The following is a 20875-nucleotide window of genomic DNA, read 5'->3' as shown; positions in this document are numbered from 1 at the left end:
TCCTTTTGATTATTTTCATCAGTATCTAAAGGATTCTGGAGAGGATTATTCCACTGTAGTTCATTTTGTCTAAATAAATGCTTCCTGACATCATCCTAAAACATTCTTGCTAACCTAAAGGTTATGACCCCTTGTCTGGAATCTCTTACCATTTCCATTCTGTCTACCCTATATTATAATTAGATTCGTTTTCAAGAAAGTCTAAGATATGTAGCATTATCATACAATCCGACTTGTCTGATCAGACAATTCAACCAATACTACTTCTCACCATGCCCTTATGGACCTGTCCCACTAAGACAATTTTTCAGCGGACTGCCGGCGACTGTCAAGTTGCCGGCACTCGCCTGAAAAACCAGGAACTGGAACAGCGACTATCAGAGTGGGACACACGCACAAACACATCGCAAAGGCGGGGGCCAGGGCAAGCGGGGGAGCGCTGTCTAAAAAATTCCCACAGTGCAAAGCCAAGGTGATACAGAAGCACACCGCGGTGAACAGGAAGGTTGACGCTGTAATAAAGACAGCTAAAGCTCAGTGTACGGTAAGTCCTTTAAAATAGGGGGGGGGGGAGGGGGCAGAAGTGGGGAGAAGGAGTAGAGACGGAGGGAGAAGGAGTAGAGAAGACTTTTAAGAAGCCAGAGATACACGGCTGTGAGGTTTGGCAGACATTTTACATTACTGATCGGTTCCTTGTTTCTGAAATCTACTGCTTACCATTTTTTCCCCCAATGAGCTAATTAAATTCACTGGCCAGCACCGGCTCCAACCTAAGAGAACCTCCGAGAACCTTGACCTCCTGGCAAATTACTTAGACCTCCTTGCAACCCACCTACCGCTCGAGAATTCTCGCAAAACTCCATGGCGACTTCATTTTATCCGCAACTAATTTTTCAACGTTGAAAAATTCTCGGCGACCATAATGAGGCCGCACCTAGTTCCTGAAATGTGGAACTCCTCACGACCATGAAGGTGACTCCCCGGCAACCACCCGCAAACATGTGGCAACTGCAAAGTCTCCTGCAGTCGCTTAAAATGTCGCCTAAGTGGAACAGGCCCATTAGACTCGATGACCATTCACCATCACAACCATACCTCCGCCATCCCTACATGCTGCAATAACAGATATATATGCTGTTGCAATAACAGGTATTAACTCCTGATAACCCAGCTCAACATTCTTGGAACAACCTCCTTGTTAACTGCCCCCTTGCACTCTATATTCCAACCCCACCAAAGAACCATACCCCTGCCACTCTACACTCAAACTATTGGGTGCTCCAAGGGCAGGTACTATTATTTGTTTGTTACAATTCGTGCTGCCATTTTCTTTATCTTTATCTTAAATTGTAAATAATGCCACAAACAATAAATCTCCTTTCAACATCTATATCAAAGAGTACATTGTAACAGCCAATATCTGTTATTGCAACAAAGGTAAAATTTCATCACTGCAAGTCAGTGGGTCCTGATAATATTTTGCATGACATTATAAAACTACTTTTTTTCTCTGAAACTCTTTAGTCTAAATAGCAGATTTAAATTAAAGAGAAAGGGAAAGAAAGAGAACAACCACCATTAAACAAAAATAATTATAAAACAATCAATTCAATAACAAATATTGAATTAATGAGAAGATATAAATCAATCTAAACGTCTGTCTAGTGTTGACGCAAGCTCGAATATACTACTTTACCCTAAAACTTGTTTCAATACCTTCACATCTTGAATATTCCATTTCATCAGAAGCAAGGTTAGGTATTCAACTTAAACTGCTTCCGAGAGATATATTGAATACCAACTCATGCACTGCCGAGAACAATGGGTATGGGGGGTCACCGAGAACAAAGAGGGACCATTGGTATTTGTATACTTTGTAACTTTGTCAGTGCCCTATACGTGGCGACTCTTTGCATACCTTGAGTATGGCATGCCTAAAATATTGTTGTCCATGTCTCTATGACGGTTAAGTTTTAGTTTATTGACACAGTGTGATATTCGAGTTGTGCATAGAATTTGGACAATTGTTTATAAACTGTGTATATGTGTGTTTGCGTGTGTGCATATGGGTGTATATATGTATGTATGTGGCTCATGTATGGATATATGTTGTATGTATGTTTGTGTATGTGTGTATATATATATATATATATATATATATATATATATATATATATATATATATATACGTGTATATATATGTATATATATATATATATGTATATATATATATATATATATATGTATATATATATATATGTGTATATATATATGTATATATATGTATATATATATATGTATATATATGTATGTATATATATATATATATGTATATATATATGTATGTGTATGTATATATGTATATATATGTGTGTATATGTATATATATATATAACTGGAGACACGTGCTCCTGCTGTACTACCAACACACACGCCCACCAAAAACCCCTATGAAACACATAATGCTGTAAGATCATGTATGTAGTTACAATATTTCAGCACCATTGAGAACTTCTCTATCCTCCTACACCACCTGGAAGTGTGCAATTTTGGTCTCCAAATTTGAGAAGGACATTCTTACTATTGAAGTAGTGCAGCGTAGGTTCACAAGGTTAATTCCCGGGATGGCGGGACTGTCATATATTGATAGAATGGAGCGGCTGGGCTTGTACACTCTGGAATTTAGAAGGATGAGAGGGAATCTTATTGAAACGTATAAGATTATTAAGGGATTGGACACGCTAGTTCTGGACCCCCAACATGTTCCCGATGTTGGGGGAGTGCAGAACCAGGGGCCACAGTTTAGAACAGAGATGAGGAAAAACTTTTTCACCCAGATAGTTGTGAATCTGTGGAATTCTCTGCCTCAGAAGGCAGTGGAGGCCAATTCTCTGGATGCTGTCAAGAGAGAGTTAGATAGAGTTCTTAAAGATAGTGGAGTCAGGGGATATGGTGAGAAGGCAGGAACGGGGTACTGAATGTGGATGATCATCATGATCACATCGAATGGCACTGCTGGCTTGAAGGGCCGAATGGCCTACTCCTGCATCTATTGTCTATTGTTAATGGGTCATTTGAAACCCAGAGGAAACAGTCCTGAGATAATCAAAAAGCAACGTTTGTTAGCTGGGGATAGACACAAAAAGCTGGAGTAACTCAGTGGTACAGGCAGCATCTCCGGAGAGAAGGAATGGGTGACGTTTCGGGTCGGACCCTTTTTCAGTCTGACCCAAAACGTCACCCATTCCTTCTCTCCAGAGATGCTATATGGCCCGCTGAGTTACTCCAGCTTGTTGTGTCAATCTCCGGTTTCAACCAGCATCTGCAGTTCCCTTCCTACACATTTTGTGTGTTAATTGAGACTGGGGCTTACAAAAAAAAATGCATATGTTGGAAATCAGAAATAAAAACAGAAGATTCTGGCGATACCTACTATACAACTAACAATTTCAGTTTTTATTTTACTAATTTTGGTCAGTCTGATGGGATAGGTTAAAAAAATCCACAGAAACTCAAATAGCTAAAAGTAGATACAGCTTCATACTAAAGAGCAAACCAAGCACTGGGCTGATTTTGTGAAGGGGGTCACACCAGGTGTCAAAATCAGAGGATTTACCTGGCAAAGATTCATAGCATAATGAAAGGGTTTCACTGGGTAAATATGGATGTTTCTTCTGTTGGTAGTTACACAATCAGTTCCTGAAATTATTGCCAGAGGCATAGACTGTAAATTTAGAGACGTGTTTTCAGTAAATGTTATTAAGCTGGAAAGATGCAGAAAAGATTTACAAGGATGTTGACAGGATTTGAGGGCCTGAGCTATAGTGAGAGTTTGAATAGGTTAGGACTTTATTCCTTGGAATGCCGGAGGATGAGGGGTAATCTTAGAGGTGTATAAGATCATGACAGGATTAGATAGGATAAATGCTGTCTTTTTACCCAGAGTTGGGGAATCAAGAACCAGAGGACATAGGTTTAAGGTAAGGGGGGAAAGATTTAATAGGAACTTGAGGGGCATTTTTTTTTAATACATAGGGTAGTAAGTATATGGAATGAGTTGCCAGTGGAGGTAGTTGAGGCAGGTACTATCACAACATTTTAGAAATATTTGGACCAGTACATGGATAGGAAAGGTGTGGATGGACTTGGGCCAAATGCAGGCAGGTGGGACTATGTCGATGGGGCAAGTTGAGCCAAAGGGCCTGTTTCTGCACTGTGACTCTAAATGCAACTGTTTAAATAAATACTGTAATAAAAGGCACCAGTCAGGCAAAGTAACAATGAAACCATTGTTATGTCACAAAAATCCATCTCCTTCATTCATGTGCTTTAGGTAAGGAAATCTGCCATCCTTATCTGGTCTACAGCTCTGGACCCTGAACTATCATTAGTTCATTCTGAACTATCCTTTGAAACAGCCTCACAAGCTACTCAGTTTAGAGGCAATAAACACTGAACAATAATCAGGAATAGCCAATAGACCCTCAATTATCAAATAAACAAATTAAATAAAAACATACGGGATAGGCCAATATTAAGAACAATAAACATAAAATTAGCAACATGGAATTCAGGTGAAACATATTGTCCAATGAGCAATAAAAATATGAAATTCACTCCTTTGAAAAACAAGTTTACCATGAAAAAATATATTGGCACTATATAATGGGAAAAGTAGTTTTAATGTTATAGAGCATATAAGAAAATAAAGTATTTGCTTTCTATCTTAGTGCACAAAGTTAATCTATAGGTGGCTGCAGATTTGCAATCAATTAGTACTTCTTAAAACATTGTCATGTTGGTGTACAGAAATAAAGGTAATTTTATGCACTGCAAATTTCCACAAATGCAGTAATGATCTCATACTTCTAACATTTGAGGTATATCTGTTGTTCTAAGGTTTATTCTGAGAAAGCCTGATGAATCTTTTATTTCCACCAGAGATGATGGTGGACTATGTTCAATGCGACATCTAAACATCGCACTGTTCAATGCGACATCTAAATGAAGCCATCGCTGACATCCTGGCATTATTTTGTGACATTCACTCAACCTCCATCATTCTTCACAAAACTTGCTAATGTCTGCTTCTTTACCAGTATAGTTCATGCTACCAAAATTACTCATTTTTGTAAACATGTGGGGAAAACGATCAAAATTGGGTAGAAAAGAATTGCAGATGCTGGTTTACACCGAATATAGACATAAAATGATGGGGTAACTTAGGGGTACAGGCAGCATCTCTGGATAGAAGTAGTGGGTGATGTTTCGGGTCGAGATCCTTCTTCAGACTGAAGACTGAAGCTGAAAAAGGGTCTCAACCCGAAACCTCATCTATTCCTTCTATCCAGGGATGCTGCCTGTCCTGCTGAGTTATTCCGGCATTTGGTGTCTATCTTCACATTATTGGGCATTGTTTATTTATTTCTCTAAAATGTACATCCCAGAAAAATTAAGGTAAAAATTGAAATCAGAGTAACCCTTAAAATGAAGTGCCGAACAATGTAAATATTGTCTGTACCTTTATCTAAATCAGATTTGTTTGTTTTCTCTTAACAGCCAGATGGCATCGAGGACCACCAGGTCCACCAGGACTACGTGGTCAACAAGGTCCACCAGGATACTCTGGAAAACCAGGCACTGGAGTTCCAGGACCACCAGGTCGTCCAGGGCAACCAGGCCCACAGGGGCTCCCTGGCCTAGGAAAGCAGGGTGTTCCAGGAGCACCAGGAAAGTCAGGTGAAATAGGCTATCCTGGACCAAAAGGGATTAGGGGATCACCTGGCATGGAAGGACAGAAAGGTTCAGCAGGTCCAAGAGGATTTCCAGGGCCAAATGGGTTGTCACTTCCTGGTAAACCGGGTGAACTAGGGCCACGGGGTGCTCCTGGACCTACAGGCCCACCTGGAAAAATAGGAGAACAAGGGTATCCTGGTCCAATTGGTGAAAAAGGAGAAAGAGGAGTTGGAATACCAGGGCCTACAGGTGAGAGGGGTACACCTGGACCACCAGGGCCACAAGGAGTTCGCGGTGAAGCAGGATACGGCAAACCAGGATCCTCAGGCCTTCCTGGCAAACCTGGAGAAAAAGGTGAAAAGGGATTACCAGGTTCACATGGTTACTCTGGTAAACCAGGTCAAAAAGGCCCACCTGGATTACCTGGACCCCCAGGTATTGGAAAGCCTGGAGTGGATGGCATACCAGGGTCTCCAGGATCTCCTGGTCCCACTGGTCATCTTGGTCCCCGAGGATTGCCAGGTGAGCCCGGACTTCCTGGTTTTGGGAGAACAGGCCCACCAGGGCTTAAAGGAGATACGGGTGCACCAGGCCCAGCTGGATACCCAGGAGACAAAGGTGAACCAGGTGTTCCAGGCAATCCAGGTGCCTCTGGACTTTTAGGACCATCTGGTCCACGTGGTCCTCAGGGTCTACGAGGTGCACCTGGTGTACCTGGTACAACAGGAGCTAAAGGAGCAGCAGGACCTGCAGGAACTCAAGGATATCAAGGACCAAAGGGTGAAGTGGGTCCCGGGGGTGCCCCAGGAAAATCAGGAATTTCAGGAGAACCTGGCATGCCTGGGCCACAAGGCCCGCCTGGACCACTTGGCCAAAAAGGAGCCATTGGACCCACTGGGTCTCCTGGCATAACAGGAGAAACTGGTTCTCCAGGTGTTCCAGGGCCACCAGGATTCTCAGGTGAGGTTGGAGTGAATGGTCCTCCTGGTCCTTCTGGCCCAATAGGCCCACCTGGTTATCACGGACCCCCAGGCTTCCCTGGAGAAAAAGGAGATCCCGGACCTCCAGGGCCACCTGGACCACCAGGTCTTTCTTCTGGCTTTAATGAAAAGTTACTTCTTGGACCACCAGGCCCGGAAGGCCCAGAAGGTCGTCCAGGTCCACCAGGGCGTCCTGGTCCACCAGGGCCTCCAGGGGAAGGCGCACAACCAGGAAAATATGGGGGCTTTAATGGTTACATAACACCAGGAGTCCCAAATTCATATCCAGCTTTCTCGGCCATTCTTTCAGAATCTTTTCCAGCAGCAAGGCGACCTATAGCATTTGACAAAATACTAACCAATCAAAATAATGATTATGATCCATCAACTGGAATATTTAGCTGCAGAGTGCCAGGTATCTATCAATTTACTTACCATTTGCAAGTCAAAGGGGGGAATGTATGGGTTGGTCTGTTCAAAAATAATGAACCCGTAATGTACACATATGATGATTATACAGAAGGTTATGTTGACCAAGCCTCAGGAAGTGCTCTATTACACTTACGAGAAAATGACCAAGTTTATGTTGAGTTACCTTCAGTTGAGTCGAATGGTGTATATTCTTCTGATTATATGAATTCATCCTTCTCAGGATTTTTAATTAGTCAAACTATTTGATGCCCATCATCCATCCTGGCAATTCCCCCAGTCACCTGCCATCACTCACAATTACCCCACCTCCACCATAGATAGCTGCAAGTAGTTCATGCATGTTCAAGGAGTGCTCACAATGCACACAGAATACATCAAAAGGACTCTATATCTAAAATGTTATGGGCTTTTGCTGAAGATTGTATTGTATTGTATTGTATATCTTTATTGTCATTTCCTGAGTATTCGCATACCCAGAGGAAACAAAAAAACGTTGCTCAACCAGTGTCCATTCAGTGTGCATGAAAAAATAAATAGAAATAAAAAAAATACATGTATCATGAACAAATTTAACACTCTACTAAACATTCAACAGGCGTTCCGACCGGCAGCGGCACAACAGTGGCTCTGCTGCAGTGTGGGGGTTTGTGCGCGATACTTGGCAGGGGGCAAAGTCCATTTAGCAGTCTTATAGCCTGTGGGAAGAAGCTGAGGAGCATCCTGCTGGTTTTGCAGCTAATGCTCCTGTACCTCTTCCCAGATGGCAGGATGGAGAAAATGAATAAGCATAGCACATATTCCAGCCCCTATCTAGACACGTGGGCTGTGGTTGAAATTCATTTCCACGGCATGTATCAAACTGGCATATTACTATATAGGACTAAATGGCAGTAAGATTCTTCAGTTTCAGTAACATTCATAGAAAATACACCACAAAACGCACCACTGTTTCAAAGGGGAGTTAGTATCACTCAGTCATCTCCATCCTACCAAAGAACAACAGCAGAGAATTGCCATTACTCTTACCTAACATATATCTCTTCCAGAATTTATTATTATCTGTCACATTATAATTTACTGAGATTACTTGACTAAATGTATACAGTTTTAGTCCATGTACCAGCAAGCATCCGTATAGCTTCAGAAGGAATCTTGAGGTGTTCGTAGAGAATCACAACATTCAGCCATGTCTCGTGTCAGCAGGAAAATAAAGAACCCATTGTCATGCTGAATTAGGTTGCAAGTACCAAGTGCAAGTAGTGTGAAAAGCATTGTAAAACAATTAGAACAGGTTTTCTAATTTTAATTTTCTTAAAATGAAATGTCACAAAACAAATGGACATTTAAATAAAACTTGTACCTTTTTGCACAGGCTTGTATGTAAAGCCAATCTAACCTACTTCAATAATTATAGATTTGAACCATTCTTAGGATACAAATTACTTACTCCACATTTAAATCCCAGAAAGGTGCTTTGGTTGATAGAGACTTTTAACAATTTACAACTGGCAATCTTGTACAATGAAAAACCATGTTGAACTTTTTTTTAATAAACGCAAGGCTCTACTGTCCAAAATTATACTAGAAAATGTACTGAAAGCAATAATAGCCAGAAAGCTTTATATTATGTCAAAATGTGTATTTTATATATTAAAAAAATAAAATTGTTTATGATACTCCTCTGAATGGCAATTGCTTTTGTTCAACCAAATAATAGAAAATAGCTACTAGAGCTGTTTAATCATTATAAATTTGGATAAACTGAGCAGCAGATTGGCAAGAGGGGCCCATGACAATTACTTCTCTTTCACAAACCTATGCCCTCTAGTTCTTGATTCCGCTACCTGGGAAAACAGACTATGCGTTCATCCTTTCTACTCCCTCATGCCAAACAAAGCTCTCCATGGTAATTTAGTACATGTGACAATAATGCACTAAATGTAAACTTAAATCTTCAGAAGATCACCCCTCTGCCTTCTGCTCTCTGTGGAATAAAGTCCTTGCCTACTCAACCTCTCCCTATAGCTCAGGCCACGAGTCCTGGCAGTATCCTCCCCATGGTCGAGGTCCTGGAATTCTGGACAGGAGCGAATCTTGTTCCTTTGTTTTAGGCAAGTAGAGATTATCCAGGAAATTATAGGTCTGTGAGCCTCACATCAATGACAGGGAAGATGTTGGAAAGGATTCTTTGGAATAAAATATACTAGCATTTGGAAGAGAATGAGCTAGTTAGACAGTAAGTATGGCTTTGTCCAGGGCAGGTCATGTCTTACATACTTGAGTTATTTGAGGAGATGACAAAGGCAAACTTTGAGGGGAGGGTAATGGATGTTAACTTCTTGAATTTTTGTAAGATATTTCATAAAGTCCCATACAATAGGCCGGTCCAGATGATTAAGATGCATGGGATCCACAGTGACTTGGTAATTTGGATTCATAACTGGCTTATTCAAGGTAGACAGAAGGTTATGGTGGAAGAATAGTATTCTGGCAGGACATCTGTGACCAATGAAATTCCACATGGGGACCTCTGTTGTTTGTAACATGTAACATATTTAAATGACTGGGATGAAAATGTAGATAGGTTGTTTGCAGATGACACCAAAATTAATGGAGCAGCAGACAGTAAGTAAAGCTGTCAAGGTTACTATAAGATACAAAACACAGAAATGGATGGATAAATGGCAGGTGGAATTTAATCCGAGCATTTGTGAGGCTTCATTTTGGGTGGTTGAATGTAACGTGCTGCCTCTAGGTACTCTATTTACAGTTTATGTAAGGCGCGGAGTCAGCAACTCCACTGCCCAAAATGCAACACCTCACCTATCTGAATAAAATTCTGCCAGTCATTTCTCTATCCACTTGCCCATCTTATCAAGATCCTGCTGTAATTCTTGAGAAACATCAGATATTCTTCCACCATAACGGGATTTGCTGAGCAACAGGAAATTGGAACTGACCTAACAGAAGACTGCATATGGGATCTTCCACGAAGAAACAGAAACAGCGCAGTCCAAGGGCAGCAGTTCAACATGCTGGTCAACAGACGATTGCCCCATCAGTTTATTATCAAACTTAACTCAATGAAAGTGTATAGTCAAACTATAATGCCAAGTTCAAACAACAACCAAGGCAGAGATTTAGCATGCTCTAATTTGCAATATTCAACTGGTAATAAACTCGGGGGATTGAGATTTCTCCAAAGGACAATGGACAAACATAAAAGTCATGCGACTATATATTTAAATTCAGTTGTGATATACAAAATCAATTTTAACATTATATGAGACCAAGTGGGATCCATTGGGTCCTGTCCCTTCAACACGCGGTTGCGGGGGGGCGGCCTTCGGCGTCACACACACACACTAACCACCCCCACACACACACACTAACTCCCGCATTGATATTATATTAATATTATTAATTCGTTCCTTTTACCACATTCCGCGCCCTATCCACTCACGCACAACCCCCAACGATTCCCCGAGTCCCTGCGATCGACGGAGGAATCGCAGGTCTCCATAGATGGCCTCTTCCAGAGAGAGTAATTGCCGCCACGGTCACCTTTCCATCGCGTTGCCCCGCGCCTGCATGGCGATAACGACCGCCGCCGCCATGTTCTAGAACTTCAAGGAGCCCAGCGTAGTGCGCAGCATGACCTAAGCAGCAGTTTAAAAATGCTAAGTGACTAATTTAAAGAAGTGAAAGTTAAGAAGTCAAGAAGTACAGAAGACAGAACAGGAGGGACGTCACTCGCAGAGCGAACAGAGGCAGGCAATTAGATCCATTGTGATGTCATCAGCGAGGCCATCTAGTTTATTTTCTAAGTTATTTGAGATTTGTGAACATTTTCATAAATAACTCAAGAAATAATGTATGAAATTTTCAGATAAGGCGATTTTTGACATCATGGCATAAATCTCTATCGGAATATGTAAAACTTTCACCGTTAGCGCGTAGTGTTTTTGAGGAGATGTGAAACGCACACGAACATCACACAAATAAATACACATCCAAGATCAGAATTTTATAAGTATAGAGATGTCAATTCCCATTTACTATGGCTATTTAGTTTCCTTTGATCACTTTGCAATTTCTGCTTTTATCCGTGATGTGAACCTTTGGCTCAGCAAGTTTGTTCAAATTCTACAGATGGAAGTGATTCACTGATTGATAAGATTATAGATGATCTTCCACCTCAAATCCATTGTGATATATATTTACTAACCAGGTGGAAAAGGCTAAATTTACTAATTGCAGTTTACATTAAAAACTTGTCCCACACAGCTCCTTTGAACTTTGGCCCTCTTAACTTAAAGCTCTGTATGCCCTCTACTCTTTGGCATTTCCACCCTGGGGAAATAAGGTCTCTTCCCCCCTCTCCTCCCTGCCTGCCTCTCCACTCTCCACCCTTCTCAACCCCTCTCGCCTCCTCCCCCCCTCCCCCCCCCCCCCCCCCCCCCCCCCCCCCCCTCCCCCCTCCCCCCCCCCCCCCCCCCCTCCTCTCTCTCTTTCTCTGCCCCCCCGGGAGGGGGTAGAGAGAGGGAGGGGGAGGGGGTAGAGGCAGCACCTACCCAGGTCGCAGAGCAGGCCTCCCCACCAGATACCGGGCCCGAGATAGGCTGCGGCCAGCATGGTCCAGAGTGAGGCCCGGAGCAATCTGAGGACGGTGAAAAGCAGCGGAGGGCCGGCCTCTCGTGGCTTCATTTTCAATAAGAATGAAAAGGACCCGACTTTGTCCTGTACTGTTCTGTGAAATAATCAATATAATAATTGAATCCATGTATGGTACTGGTAGGGGAAGAAGCACCACTTGCACAAGGAAATTTGTTAATGCCATTTTTATTTACAATGAAATGAGGGAGATCTTTACGTTTTATTAGTTTTTAGGAAGATGTTTGGAATCTCATCAGGAACAAAGTGCTAGAGTACATGAATACATTTTAGCTGATGAGAGCCAGTACAAATTGATTATAAAAGGTGTTCATGCAAGACTAATAAAGTTAACATTTTACAGTGTGTGGACAGATATGTCTGAACAAAAAATACTAGAAACGTCCAGCAGTTCAGGCAGAATTAGTGGAGAGAGAAACACCTAATGCTTCATGTCAATGGCCCCTCTTCAGAATTGGGGAAAAAAATTAAGTGAATTGGTTTTAAATCGCAGAGAGGGTAAATGATGGATGAATACAACAAAGACTATCTCTAATAGACCTTGCTGTCGAGTTAATCTGTTAAAAAAAAATCATTTTATTGTTGGAAACAGAGAATGTTTCTTACCTCTATTATCTCATCAGGGGTAAAGATGGAGAACAGTTAATTTAAATTCAAATAATCAAGTATGTCTTAAATGAAAACTTTGTATTTGTAATGGTGGTAAAATTAATCATAAAAACTCATTTGGTTCACAATTTTCCGAAAGGGAAAGGAAGTTGCTGCCTTTTCCCATCCTCATTTCATGTGACACCCGATGTATAACAGCATGGTCAATCTTTGAAGGCCCTCTGAAATGGCTCAGACAGCCGCACAAGTCACAAGGTATTTTGAAATGGGCAATGGACAGTAGTCCTTGCTGCCATCCATCATTTCAAGTGAATGAATCAAAAACAAAGTCAGGATGGTTTTAACATGCCATATCATACGATTAAATTAACCTGCCACTGTAAAAAGTTGGATTGATGGTCAGTAAATAGAGCATTGATATAGTTTGAACTGCAAACTGTTGGAAATGGTTTGCCACAAATCAATGGCTCATCAAAGAACGGCATGGTGGTGCAATGGCAGAGTTGCTGCCATACAGTGGTTGTAGCACCGAAGACGAGTCTACGGGTGCTGTCTGCACAGAGTTTGTATGTTCTCCCCGTGATCTGTGTGGGTTTTCTCCGAAATCTTCAGTTGCCTCCCACACTCCAAAGACATACAAGTATGTAGGTTATTTGGCTTGGTGTATGGGTAATAGTCCCGAGCGTGTGTAGGATAGTGTTAATGTGTGGGGAACGCTAGTCGGTGCGGGCTTGGTGGGCCGAAGGGCCTGTTACCACACTGCATCTCTAAACTAAACTAAAAGGAAGATGAAATTAATATCCCAAATCACAATATATATTTCAGAAAATTTCCAAATGCCCGAGGAGTAATTTTAAAAGACCGATCAAAACAATGACTTTAATGGTTTAAGATAATAGATGGGTGTTGTATTCTAATGTGAACAGGTGGAAGGTGATAGATTTAGGGGATAAACCAGAAATGATAGAATCCACTCAACAGAAAGATGCTGACGACTGCATGTAATCTGTAAGATCTAAAGACTTCAAAAAGATAAACCGTTAACGTCTGAGGGTAAAATAGGTATTTTTGATTCCACTAACAAAACCACAAAGGAAAGATTAATGATAATGCTATGAATAATAAACATTGATTTAGATTTAGGAAGTGTATAATGTGCAATTGAGGGCTCCCAGTTATAGCAAGAACAGTACAATTAGAGCAATCAACAACATGATGCCAGATATGGAACACCAAAATATTGAGGGAGTATAGGTAATTGGACTATTTTCACCCAAGCAGAGAAGCCACAACAGATTCTATGGAAAATATTGCTTGCAACAGCATGAGAGGCATTTAGACTCGGACAACACACACAACAAACACATATATCATACATAAATTACACATACCTTTTCAAAGATAGCAAAAAGAAAAAAAAGGTTGTGTAAAAAAGCAAGCTCCAATTAGAAAACACAAAAAGACTGTCCCCTTGATAGACCTGGCTGAGTCCTCCACTGTCTGGAGCCTCATGCATTCCTGTAGGTTGGACTTGCTGTACCAGGCCATGATGCAACCAGTCAGGATACATTCTGCAGCATATCGTGGAAGTTTTTCCAAGTATTCATGAAAATGCTAAATCTCTTTAAACTTCAATAGAAGAAGGGACACTGCCGAGTGATTACATCAACATGTTGGGGGACCATGAGAGGGCATCGCCGATGTTAATGCCTAGGAATTTGAAGCTGCTAACTCTCTCCACCGCCAACCCACCAATAAAATTGGGACGTGGTCTCCAGATTTTCTCTTTCTGAAGTCAACTATTAATTCCTTGGTCCTGTTGACCTTGAAAAAGAGGTTGTTATAACACCACTCAACCGGGTGTTCTATCTTTTACCTGCATGTTGACTCATCACCACTCATAATTCGGCCAGCAACAGTGGTGTTGTCAGCAAATATATAGTTGGTATAGGAGCTGTGCCTCACTACAGTCATAAATATAAGGACAGTGGAACAGTGAGCTAAGCCCGCCGCCATGGGGTTCTTTGTTGATGGTCAATGAAGGGAGATTTCCTTACCAATCCTTATTGATTGAGATCTGCTGATGAGGAAGTCAAGTCCAGTTACGAAGGGAGGTACAGACTCACAGGCCTTGAAGCTTGGTGAAGTAAGACTATTTTTTCCACTGGCTGCAGAGTCCATGAAAAGGGACATCAATCTAAAACTATCAATGAAAGAACAATGATAAAGCCCAGTCAAATCTCTGAGTGAAGGGTGGTCAGATACCGCATAAGGAAGTGGAGGAAGATATCTACATTATCAAAATAAACAAGTAAAGCCCAGAGGCTAGACTGCCACTTGGGTAGAGCAGTGGGAGCTATTTGAGGACTGGCACTTTGTGAAAGCTTCATAATTACAGCCAGACATTTGAGCTTAGACCTCCGTGACTTGCTGCTTGTGGTTACAAGACAGTAGTACATTGAGCAAATAGAAGACATCCCCGTTTAAAGACCACGCTGATTTATGATTATGAGCATGGAGGCCGCTACAGATAGGAAAGTCATACAGTGTGGCAAAGAATGGATAACATTCTCAACAACAGCGTAAGATGACAGTTCAGTGTTTTTGTCAGTTTTTTGTCATATCTAACATAATTCTCATTAGCAGTATGTTGTATTTTTATTTTGCTTCTATCACCATGGTTAGCATTAGAGCAAGCTTTGAGGTTTTGGGTAAACACTGGTCAGACTAATGCTATGAAAGTCCCTTCTGTCCACCAACTCTATTGGTCCATTGTGAATTGAGCTTAGATCACCTCAATCCAATTTCAACAATAAATTGAATCTTATTCCAAATTATTTGGCAGTAACACACAAAGAGGCCACTCAAAAGGGGAATTAAAACCAATGTTATACAAGTATAGCTGGATCGAGACAGAGCATAATGTAAGGAAATTTTAACCTGCACCTGGTTATATTATAGCTGATTTTCCTGAATTGGGAAGAGTTTCACTTCCCAGCAGAAACATCCCTCACAATGTGAGAAAATATGAGCAATGATTTTTTTTTAAATAATGGAGTTAGATTAATGTCTGATAATGAACACCAAGGAATGGGAGATAATCTTTTGGATTAGATAGCTTTTTTCAGTCATAACTTATTTAGTTTTCACAGATAACACAACTGTAGAATGTGAAATCACAAGGTTGAACCAGTTAATGGAAAGGTCATCAACAGTGATCACTATAGGAAGTTATTTTCAATAAGGTGAATTAATTTTTAGAAAGCTTTTGCAGAGAACACGAAGTGGAGCCCACAATGGAATACACAATCAGAAAAAATATTATTCAATATTCTTAATTATTAACACGTTAAAACTGTGCAAATGGATTTCCTGTTTTAAACTGTATTAATAAATAATGCAGGTTTTGCATGAATTGATTAATAAATGCTTAACTTAAATTCATAATGCGCATGATACAACAAGGTTACATTATTTGAATACTTCAAGAACGTTTGATCCACATCCAAAACGTTGCTACGTCCTTATACTTATAGAGACCCACCATGCTAAATTAAACTCCCATTCAAAAAAATATATAGTTGGGTTGTTTGAAATCTCCCCGTTGGAGTGCAACCTTGTCGTGTTCGGGGGGCGTGTGTGTCTCGGTGACCCCTAGAACTATGCCAGCGGGAGATTCGTCTCCTGTTAGGGTCTCCCATGCTGGACAGGTCAAAGGGAAAAGGTGAGACGAAGAGCGATCCACTGGTCCTCCAGGTTGGAGGTTGAGCACAGGGTTAACAACCCTGTCTCGTAAAACAAATATATTACAGAACAAGCAACTGAAGGAATCAACACTACTGAGTGGAGGACCTTCGTTGCTGCCCTACATGCCAGGCGGCATAATAGGCAGTAAGTAAGTAATTTGTTTGAAATATACCCAGCCAAAAACAGAGTCATTTAAACATTGTTATTTACCCTGCCTCAACAACTTCAACTGGCAGAATGCTCCTTACAACCACCACACAATGTGTGAAATACTTTCCCCCTCAGATTCCTATTACATCTTTTCACTCTTGCAGTAAACCTATGCCCTCACCCACCTTGGGAAAAGGACTGTACATTCACCTCATCCTGTCATGGTTTTATAATTCTATTTTAGGTCATCTCTCAGTCTTCCGTGCTCCAAAGAATAAAGTCTTAACCTCCCCAACTTCTCCCTATAGCTGAGATTATGGAAACATCCACATCAAACTATATTTGCATTTTTTTCCAGCTAAAAGGCATCTTCCCTATAGAATGATGACCAAAACTAAACACAATTTTCCAAGTGTGGCCTTACCAAGGTCTTGTACAATTATGGACAAGATGTCTCATACAACACCTTGTATAACAAGATCTTTATGTGGTCATTCTTGAATATTTCATTAGTCTTCTTCCTTCCTATATGGTCAGTTATGTTGACAGACAAAAAAAGAAAGAAGAAATGTATTTACTAATTATATCGGATATTTTGAAAATGGAATTCCCGAATGGATTACACATTAAAACGTTTGTAAGCATCAGTTCTGCCCTTGGAGTTGAACCTATATACATTATATTACGAACTAAATGCATATTGAGTTATGTTGAAATATTTGTCCAATATTTCTAACTACACTGGCCTCCATTTACTCCTGAAGAATCAGTCTAAATTCACAATTTCCTAGAGTCTGGAATTCCAGACACCAATTTTTGGTGATTATCTTATATCAACAGTCTCTAGTTTTTGCTCTATCCCACAGGTAAAAATACACCTGCCTACAAAATATACCACTTAGTACCATACTTTTTATACATTGATTCAATTTCAATAACAAATTAATTGTTTAAAAAAAGATTATGGACACTACACATTACACATTTTGTCAAATTCCTTTTAGATCCCCTATAAGTCTGATACATTAATACGAGTAACCCAAATGAGTACCGATATATTCTATGCACCTTCCGGGATTTTGATCACATGTGATTTGCAGATGAGGCAGATTTATCACGTTGAAGCAAATCATGCAAAGCCTGTAAAGTCCACATCAATGCTCCTTAATGGCGATGCAGTTGAGCAGGTTCCATACTATGGAATCCACTGCTGGCGATCTGGCTCAGGTGATTCCTTTTTCATTATACATAACCAATGTAATGGCTCTGAGGGCCCTCATCCGCCCTTTTTGTTCCTTTTTCCCATCTTCTGCTCTCCTTACCCTGTCCCTTCTCCATTAATTACAATAATAATCCATATACTGTCTGATACATCCTTCCTATATACCATTCAAATGCCACTCAAACCCATCCCTGCAGTACATGCATCAATCTTCTTCTTCTTGCGTATGGTGTGCACAGACTAAAGTTGTAGGACAACTTGTTCTATTTGATCTTATTTGATTATGCATGCCGGGTTGATTGCATTTGTCGAAACAGGGCGGACCACATGAAGGTTACAATCTTCCACCCCCATGCATCAATGTTTCACGGTGATGGGATCATGGCAAAGCTCGCTTTTCATTAGCTTCTTACCACCCTAATGACATGATTGGAAGAGAAGACACAAAGTGCTCAAATAACTCAGTGGGTCAGGAGGACAAGAATAGGCAATCACATTGGGAGCCTTCTTCAAGCTGATTATAGTAAACTCAGCACTTTGTGTCTTTTTTTCGTAAATCAGCATCTGCAGTCCCTTGTGTCTACATGATTATATAGCTACTTTGAAACATAGAAACATAGAAACATAGAAATTAGGTGCAGGAGTAGGCCATTCGGCCCTTCGAGCCTGCACCGCCATTCAATATGATCATGGCTGATCATCCAACTCAGTATCCCGTACCTGCCTTCTCTCCATACCCCCTGATCCCCCTTAGCCACAAGGGCCACATCTAACTCCCTCTTAAATATAGCCAATGAACTGGCCTCAACTACCCTCTGTGGCAGAGAGTTCCAGAGATTCACCACTCTCTGCGTGAAAAAAGTTCTTCTCATCTCGGTTTTAAAGGATTTCCCCTTTATCCTTAAGCTGTGACCCCTTGTCCTGGACTTCCCTAACATCGGGAACAATCTTCCTGCATCTAGCCTGTCCAACCCCTTAAGAATTTTGTAAGTTTCTATAAGATCCCCTCTCAATCTTCTAAATTCTAGAGAGTATAAACCAAGTCTATCCAGTCTTTATCCAGTTTGCAACTTCTTAAACACTCTATCAATATTATCAAGAACTTTCATTATTTATAAACCTCTTTTCTGCCACCCCTACAGTTTATCTGCTTGTTTCTTTCCTAATTGTTATAAACTTTAGTTTCATCTGTTTTCTGTACCATCACAATGCCACCCCATCCTTTCTTATAATAAGATATGCCATCCGAGACGTTTTGTGGTGTCTGTGTAATAATGCCGATTCAATACTAAATTATCAGTAATTTCCTATATGCTTCATGCACATAAAACTGTATCTCGAAAACTGGATTTAGAGCAGCAAAAATCCAGTTTAATATGAACTTTTTCATCACTACAGGAAAGTTATTTTCATTGGTTGATTTAAACCTGTTTTAGAACCAGATTCCAGGTAAGAAATATTTTTAAATGATCCCACTGCAAATCATCTTCATCAAAGTATGGACATTTGAAAGCTCCCTTTAACTTTTTTCTTTCAAATCATGGAAAACTATGTGTGCATGTATTGAAATTAAGTTTACTCAGTTAACAATTTTCAATAACCTTGTTAGTAATAGTGAAATGGTCAATCCAAAAATCCAGATGAATGAGAATTCCTACATAACATTCAGAAGAATATTTGTGCACAGTATTTACAAAGTTCAACAAGTGGGTCTGGTGATGGTAAGGCACCGGGGAGTGAGAAATGCAATTCAAAATACAGTTTTAGAGATACTGTTTTGTGACATAACTAATTTTATTAGACTAAGAAGTGATTTAGCAATGAGGAACAAGAAACAACGTCTTTAAAGTAAATCGGTCTCAAAAATGAAGGCATTTAAGGAGCAATTCAAGAAAGTCAAAGTAATCATTTTTCTTCACAGAAAAAGTTTGGGACTGCTAAAACCTCAATCCCATTGGAATATAATGTGCATTGAGGATAGGATAAGGGAGAAATAAGAAACTTGCATCAGGCAAAGCAAGCTTAATGTAGTGGTATGTCTGGAAGAGTGCAGGATGTGTAGGTGTAAAATCAAAAGAAAATTAGAAAGCGAAGCGAGGGTATGGAAAATATTGGCAAATACAAATCAAAGTAAGCAAGTACATAAAAAGTCAGAGGATAATTAAAGAAAATGCAAACCTATTAGATAAAAAAATAACTTGAATATGACCGTGGGCATATATGTATATTTCCTATGGAATATTTTGCAACTGTCTTCACAAAACAGGGGGAGGGTAAACGAGTATGCTGAGGATACAATAATTGGTTTGGTTGTCGACAAGGAGAAGATGTTTTGAACCAGCAATTTATAGACGGTCTGGTCAGTTGGACAAAGTGGTGAGAGGCAATGCATTTGGGGAACTGCAACAAGTAAGGAGGTACAGTATAGAATCTGTAAGATATTAAGTGGTGTGACAGAATAGAGAAAGTTTGAAGTATATGTCAAGGCAGTATGATAGGTTATTAAAGTTGTTAAACAGGAATCAGTGATGTTGCATTCATAAAACACAAAACCCAAGTAAGTTATACTGAAACTGAGGCACATTTGGAATATTGTGTATAATTTTAATCTCCACATGTGATTTCATTGGGGCAATGGTGTTGCTGTGCCAAAAATATTAGAAGTGAGTGACGATTCAATAAGCTACGGTTGTTTTATTTGGTGGGGAGACTGAAGGGTATTTAGTTAAAGCTTATCAAAATATGAGAGACCGAGATAGAGGAAATAGGACAATCCTATTTCTCCTAGACGAAGGGTCATAAACTGAGTAATTGAAAAGTAGAAATGATGAAAAAGCATTGCCCAAAGGGTAATACCTTCGTACAATACTCGGTGTAACTGAAAAGGGGTGACTAGGCAGGGTTATAGACCAAGAACTACAAGCTGAGAAAAGGCTATTGCCTTTATCTTAACTGCCATGGGTTAAATGGCCATATTCTGTGTTGTATATTTTCAATAATTCAATGAAATGCAGCACCCACATGTCATATTTTCAAAATAACCTTAACAATGCACGTGAAAACTAAAAAAGATTCCCTGAAATGTCATGTTTCCATCACTCCACTGAAACTGAAATTCATCACATTTACCATTCTTTCTTCATCTTTTGCTCGAATGCCAAGTACTCAATCGTCCATTCTTTTTTAACCTTGCACAACATTTAGATTTTCAAAGTCCAACTTTGCATTGCATGTTTCTTGCTTTGCTTCACATTCCATTTTCTTCAAAAAAAGACATGAAGTGGTGGAGAAACTCAGTGGGCCAGGCAGCATCTCTGAAGAACAT

At 40.3% G+C, this 20875-nt stretch overlaps 2 protein-coding genes across 2 annotated transcripts in view; one reads left to right on the top strand and one right to left on the bottom strand.

Moving 5' to 3' along the window:
* The window catches only part of nt5dc1 (5'-nucleotidase domain containing 1), a 439504-nt gene that overhangs the window by 237247 nt on the left and 181382 nt on the right, over positions 1-20875 (bottom strand).
* LOC129697703 (collagen alpha-1(I) chain-like) overlaps positions 1-20875 on the top strand; it is an 82753-nt gene that overhangs the window by 8955 nt on the left and 52923 nt on the right. Inside the window, exon 4 of the mRNA XM_055636411.1 lies at positions 5560-6912. Within this exon, the coding sequence (XP_055492386.1) occupies positions 5560-6912 (1353 nt within the window). The remainder of the gene's footprint in view (positions 1-5559; positions 6913-20875) is intronic.

Source organism: Leucoraja erinacea, chromosome 5, assembly GCF_028641065.1.
Source record: "Leucoraja erinacea ecotype New England chromosome 5, Leri_hhj_1, whole genome shotgun sequence".
In the NCBI taxonomy this organism is placed as follows: Eukaryota; Metazoa; Chordata; class Chondrichthyes; order Rajiformes; family Rajidae; genus Leucoraja; species Leucoraja erinaceus.
The sequence above is the reverse complement of the archived record's forward strand: the minus strand, read 5'-3'. Positions and strand labels throughout refer to the sequence as shown.